General features: G+C 47.3%; 1 protein-coding gene across 2 annotated transcripts in view; it reads left to right on the top strand.

The window, feature by feature from the left end:
• The first annotated feature begins 292 nt into the window (after positions 1-292).
• Positions 293-6,405, top strand: part of PRMT3 (protein arginine methyltransferase 3) — a 157,258-nt gene continuing 151,145 nt past the window's right edge. Inside the window, exons 1-5 of one of the 2 annotated variants that reach the window (XM_002708975.5) lie at positions 293-641; positions 936-1,071; positions 2,574-2,656; positions 5,222-5,271; positions 5,892-5,994. In XM_002708975.5, the coding sequence (XP_002709021.1) occupies positions 614-641; positions 936-1,071; positions 2,574-2,656; positions 5,222-5,271; positions 5,892-5,994 (400 nt within the window). In that variant the 5' untranslated portion in view covers positions 293-613. The remainder of the gene's footprint in view (positions 642-935; positions 1,072-2,573; positions 2,657-5,221; positions 5,272-5,891; positions 5,995-6,405) is intronic. The other variant, XM_070072461.1, reaches the window with a different exon arrangement.

The following is a 6,405-nucleotide window of genomic DNA, read 5'->3' as shown; positions in this document are numbered from 1 at the left end:
AGCCTTCCAGGCTCGGAGCACGCCATTCCGACCGTAAAACTGCACTGGCGTCTCACCGTATCAGGGCTCAGGGCGGCCGGCCGGGACCCCTCTCTGAGGCCTGCCGCTGCTCAAAGAGGGGTCTCCCACCAGACTGCGACGCCCACAGCTCATTACGGCGCTGTGTCAGCGCGCACAGCGCTCACCCTGCGGCAGCAGGAGGTGGGCCCCAGCCCATCGCCCCGCCCACTTGGCCCCACGTGATACACCAGTCCCTAGCCCCGCCCACTCAGTCCCACGTGATAACCACCGCGGCCGCGAGGCCGGAAGCGCTCGCGAGCTAACGCGCGCTCTCGTTCCGGGTCGTCCACGGAGTTGTCCAAGCCCAGGCCCTGCCGCGCGCCCGCGCTCTCATTTCGGGTCGTCCACGGAGTTGTCCAAGCCCAGGCCCTGCCGCGCGCCCGCGCTCTCATTTCGGGTCGTCCACGGAGTTGTCCAAGCCCAGGCCCTGCCGCGCGCCCGCGCTCTCGCGTTCCCGGATCCCCGGCCCAGCGAGCTTGGCGGCGGCGGCTGGGCGCGCGTGGCCCGGCCGGTCCCCGCCCCCAGACACGCGGGGCTCCCGGGTGTCTCAGCCATGTGCTCGTTAGCGTCGTGCGCTGTCGGTGGGTACCCCGGCCCCTCAGCACCGGCCATGCCAGCCCCCGCCCCAGTCCCCGGCCCAGCCCCAGGGTGTGCCGCCGTGGAGCAGGAGAAAGACCTTCCGCTCGCCCCGGCGCCTTCTGACACGCGGGCCGGGGCCGTGGGGCCTTGTCGGGGATGGAGTCGGGATGGAGGTGGTGCTGGGTGGGGACGGCGGGCCAACGCGGCCGTAGGGCCCACCGGGGAGTGCCCTGTGCATCCCGCGGGCTGCGGGGCGCACAGGTGTCCGGCGGCGCTGACTGTCGTGCATGTGTTAGGCGGCCGGGGCGCTGTGGAGGAGGCCGAGGACCTGCCAGAACTGTCGGACAGCGGTGACGAGGCCGCCTGGGAGGATGAGGACGAGGCCGAGCTCCCCCACGACAAGCAGCAGACCCCCTGCCTGTTCTGTGACAGGTGCGTCCTACTGAGCACCCGGCCCCAGCCCCAGGGTGCCCGGGGCCTGCAGTGGAACCACAGTGGCCCGCCCTTGAGTTCTTGAGCCGGTGACTTGGGCTAAGCGGTCTCTGAGAAGGAAGAGCCCACGGGGCGCAGCGGGTTTTACGCTGCCTGCCTCCTTGGGCCTCGGGGGCCCCTGTGTAGGATCAGACCGTTTTGCGCTGCATCTGTGGTTCCCACTTTGGCGTGCACCCTCGTCCCTTGAGTCAGTTAAGACTACTACACATGCTCAATTCTGCACCTCGGGTCTGCCACATCGGGGACGGGTCTGGAACTCTGGGACACCCTCAGGTGATTCTGGTCTTGGTAGCTTGGTTAACACCTGTGGGAGCCACGCTGAAGCAGATAATTGCTAAAGGCCCTTCAAGACTTTGCATTCTGTAATTCCTTGACCATTGGAGAGCTCAGGTGAAACGTTTCCATTTGAGCCCGTTCCATCCTGTTGTTCGGCTTAAGCAGCCCCCTCCACCTGTCGAAAAGGAAGGGATTGATGGCCTTTTCACTTAGGGAAAAGAGACTGCAGTATCAATAGCTTGCCCGAGGCCACAAAGTGGTGATATCTTTCCCACTTAAACTTCTGCCTCTTAGTCTCAAGAAGTTCTGACTTTGATTGCTGTGGGCAAGTAGGCATGGGAGAGGCATGGCTGACATTGGCCAGTGTGACTTCAATACACATTTTCTAGTGTCTCCTACCTCTGGGCTTGGTGCTGGTTGGTGGTCTGTCCATGTTCCCGTTGGGTGGGCCAGTTGGCTGCATAGCCTCTAGTTGTCATGCAGTAATATTTATTGAGCATCAGGCATGCTGTGTCTTGCGATAGGCTCCATGAGTAGGGCAAGTAGCCTAGCTCGCTAAGCATTTGTTGAGGTCTAACTACAGTGTCTGTGCTAGGCCTCTGCAAGAGGTCCCCAGCTACCTTCTATGTCATTCGGCTTTGCTGGTCCTGTCATAAGGGCGTGGTCCTCACGGTGTGTACTGCAGGTTCTTTGGGAACACTCCCAAGATTGCTTTTGAAATAGGGCACTTTGGGAATGCACGAGCTGTAAGCTTGCATTTCTGGCTTTATTTCTAAAAGCTGTTTGAGCTGTGCCAGGTCAAAGCCTCTGAAAGCAAAGTTGACCCTTGAGGATCAAAGAATTCTCTAGAAGGGAGTTTTCAGGCCTTGTGGGAAACAAGGTCTCTCGAAGGGAACTCTTCAAAGCCCATTGATAAAATCGGTGCTGTTCTTCAGTGAATAAATTAACTTCCACATTTAATTTGCCCTATGTGTAAAATGGGACCCAGTAGTACTAATTCCCTTTAGAAGTGCTGGATTCTGTTCTTTTCGTTTGCAAGTGTGTGCTCCATCTTATTTGAAAATAGAATTAGAAACTAGCTGGGTGAAAAAAGTATACATTTAACATGAAACCCGTATTCAGACTTCTCCAAGGCCTGTTCCATGAAGCTGTTCTTGATTTTCCAGGTTGTTCACATCAGCCGAAGAGACATTTTCACACTGTAAGTCTGAGCATCACTTTAGTATTGACAGCATGGTCCATAAACATGGTGAGTGTTTTTAGAATTGAGACGATTTGAGTTGTGAAATTTTAGTTCAAATTTGATGATTTCTCAGTCTCTTTGTATACAAGTCTGAAACAATGAAACATACAGTAATATCTTCTGTAAATGCAGTTTTTTGACAAGTGATTTTGAGAAGGTTAATAACTCACCCTTATAGGCAAGATTCACAGTATTTTTCTTTCTTTTTTAAGATTTTTTTAAAGATTTATTTATTTGAAAGTCAGAGTTACACAGAGGAGAGGCAGAGAGAGAGAGATCGAGAGAGATCGAGAGAGATCGAGAGATCGAGATCTTCATCCACTGGTTCACTCCCCAAGTGGCTGCAACAGCCAAAGCCAGGAGCCAGGAGCTTCTTCTGGGTCTCCCACATGGGTGCAGGAGCCCAAGGACTGGGGCCATCTTTTCTTTTTAAGATTTATTTATTTATTAGTTATTTGCAAGTCAGAGTTACACAGAGAGAGGAGAGGCGGGGGTGGGGGGTCCTCCATCCGATGGTTCACTCCCCAATTGGCCACAACTGCTGGAGCTGTGCTGGTTGGAAGCCAGGAGCTTCCTCTGGGCCTCCCACGTGGTGCAGGGGCCCATGGACTTGGGCCATTTTCCACTGGTGTACCAGGCCATAGCAGAGAGCTGGATTGGAAGTGGAGTAGCCAGGTCTCAAACTGGCGCCCATATGGGATGCTGGCACCTCAGGCCAGGGCATTAACCTGCTGTGCCACAATGCCGGCCCCTTTTTTAAAGATTTATTTATTTATTGGAAAGGCAAAGTTACAGAGAGGCAGAGGCAGAGAGAGAGAAGTCTTTGATTGTCTGGTTCGCTCCCCAAATGGCTGAAACGGCCAGAGCTGGGCCAATCCAAAGCCAGGACCCAGGAGCTTCTTCCAGGTCTCCCATGCAGGTGCAGGGGGCCCAAGGACTTGGGCCATCTTCTGCTTTCCCAGGCCATAGCAGAGAGCTGGATCAGAAGTGGAGCAGCCGGGACTTGGACCAGCGCCCACATGGGATGCTGGCACTGCAGGTGGTGGCTTTACCTACTATGCCATAGCACCAGCCCCCACAGTATTTTTCTTAAGATGTATTTGTTTGTTTGAAAGTCAAGAGAGAGAAGGAGACAGATCTTCCATCTGCTGTTTCATTCCCCACGTGGCCAAAACAGCGAGGAGCCAGGAGCTTTATGTGTGTTTCCCACGTGGGCGCAGGGGCCATTTTCCTCTGCTTTTCCCAGGCCCTTTGCAGGGAGCTGTATCAAAAGTGGAGCAGCCAGGATGTGAACCAGTGCCCAAATGGGAAGTCAGCTATGCAGGTGGTAGCTTTCTCTGCTGTGCCCCAGTTCACAGTATTTGAGCTTATGATGGCTTCACAACTAAAAAGAGGGAAAAAAGGTAAACACTTTGGTGTGTGATTGAAGTTTTGACCTATTTGAATTAGGGAAGGAAACAGTGGAGGTGGACTTGAGAAAAGGAGATACATCATCATGAAAAGAGGTAACCTCATCACATCCAGGCACATCATAGACTCCAGGGCCTACAGAATTGAGTTTTATAAGAAATGTGGTAGAGAGTATTGAAAAAGGGAATGATAAAATTAAGGTAGTACGTTGAAAAAGGGAATGATAAAATTAAGGTAGTACGTGAAATAGGTGGTAATTGCATTGAAACCTGCATTTAAACATACTTGGTGGTTAAAGCCTTCAACTGAATTACTATACTGTTACACTAAAGTGAGCTAAATAATAAATATTATTCTTCAATAATATTCAAACAGAATATTACTGAAGTATTCTTCAATAATATTCAAACACCAGATAGAATTTTAGGTCTCAGAGGAATATGTGATATAATGTGTTTATACATCATAAATTCAACTGCATTGACTTTTGTAAGACGTCAGTGACAACCATTTTTCTTCGATTTTTAGTATGGCATTTGTAAACTGAATGGAATAACACTTAAGTAGTAATTTTGTGTTTTTCAGTTACCAATATAAAGCCCTTAGTATGTTTTTAAAGCTACTTCATAACAATATTTTTCATGACAAATAGTAAGCAGTTTGTCATTGCTTTCCTTTGTGTTAAATGCTGCTTTGTTTCTGGAAAGATACAAGAACCAGATAACAAGCCTCATTATTTTTAATTTGCACTAACTTTATATAAGCTAATAAACTTTGACTATTCTGTGTCCCAGCAAAATTATAATTTGGTAGGCACCATAAAAAATAGAGATTGAGAAACTTTCAGCTCTCATGTTAACTGCCAAATACTTGATAAAATCTAGGACTTAATTTTCTGGCTTTGTGTTGTTCTGACAAATGAGTATAATTCTAAAAATTAATCTCCCATTTTTATAAATACAAGAAAAGCACTTAATTTTGTCATCTATGGCTGCTTCTCAAAATATTTAGAGTTAAAATATCAAAATTACTATTTCTAATTCTTAATAAAAAATGCAAAATACTGTAGTAGAGCTCAGACATTTTACTGTCTAATCAGAAGTTTTTATAGGACAGATTAAATCATGCTTACATTATGTTAAAATGTTTTTTTCTCTTTAGGACTTGAATTTTACGGATACATTAAACTAATAAATTTTATAAGACTTAAGGTAAGTTGGCAGCTTAATTTACAATTTTGATTGGAAAATAAATACCACAGTGACTGTCAATGCACTGAAGAAAGATGATGAGCAATTATATAAGGAACTGTTTTAAATTTCTCATTCATCCTCGAGGGAATCATAGGCAATAGGAACTAGCACAGCATAAAATGCCAAGTATACGTTTATACACATACTTACATAAATGTCATTTTTACTGTGTCTAAGAGATGATTGACTGCTATGTGTGAAAGTAATTGAGATAAAGGGAATTACTGATAGGCAGTATTTCCATAAAATCAGAAATAATTTATGCTGTGATTTCAAGTGCTTAGGTTGCTGTTTTGTTCTTTTTTTCTTCAAATGCTTTTTCTTTTTGTCCTGTTTAAATTAATATTTACATTGTCACTTTCCCCAAATCTAAATGAAGATGAAACTCTACCTGGAGAACATTAAGTAACCAGTTATCCAGTCAAGCTAACAAAATGGCAGATTGACTACAGACTCTTTTAACACTGATTTTATAAAATGCAGATAGAATTGTTTCTTAATTTGGTTTCCCTAGTTTTCACTAGGGAGATTTTGTGACTACATGCAATTCAAAATCATGCAACTAATTTTACATCCAGAACCCTACAGTTGAATATATGAATTCCATATACAACCCAGTGCCTTGGGAAAAAGAAGAGTATTTGAAGCCAGTATTGGAAGATGACCTTTTACTTCAATTTGGTAAGATGAACTTACTGTATCTGCTTTGACAGAGGGCAATTTCTTTTTTTTTTTTTCCTTTTTTTAAAAAAGATTTTATTAATTTATCTGAGAGGTAAAGATACAGAGAGAAGGGCCCTCCATCTGGTGGTTCATTCGCCAAATGGCCACAATGGCCAGAGCTGGACTGATCTGAAGCCAAGAGCCAGGAGCTGCTCTGGTTCTCCCATGTGGGTGCAGAGGCCCAAGGACTTGGGCCATCTTCTGGTTTGGCAGGCCACAGCAGAGAGCTGGATCAGAAGAGGAGCAGCTGGGACTAGAACCGGCACCCATATGGGATTCCAGTGCTGCAGGAGCAGGCTTAGCCCACTATGCTACAGCACCGGCCCCAACAGACGGCTATCTCTTATAACAAAGTAGAGGTACAGTGTT

Source organism: Oryctolagus cuniculus, chromosome 1 (assembly GCF_964237555.1).
Source record: "Oryctolagus cuniculus chromosome 1, mOryCun1.1, whole genome shotgun sequence".
In the NCBI taxonomy this organism is placed as follows: Eukaryota; Metazoa; Chordata; class Mammalia; order Lagomorpha; family Leporidae; genus Oryctolagus; species Oryctolagus cuniculus.
Note: the sequence above shows the minus strand (reverse complement) of the source record. Positions and strands in the feature narration are given on the sequence as shown.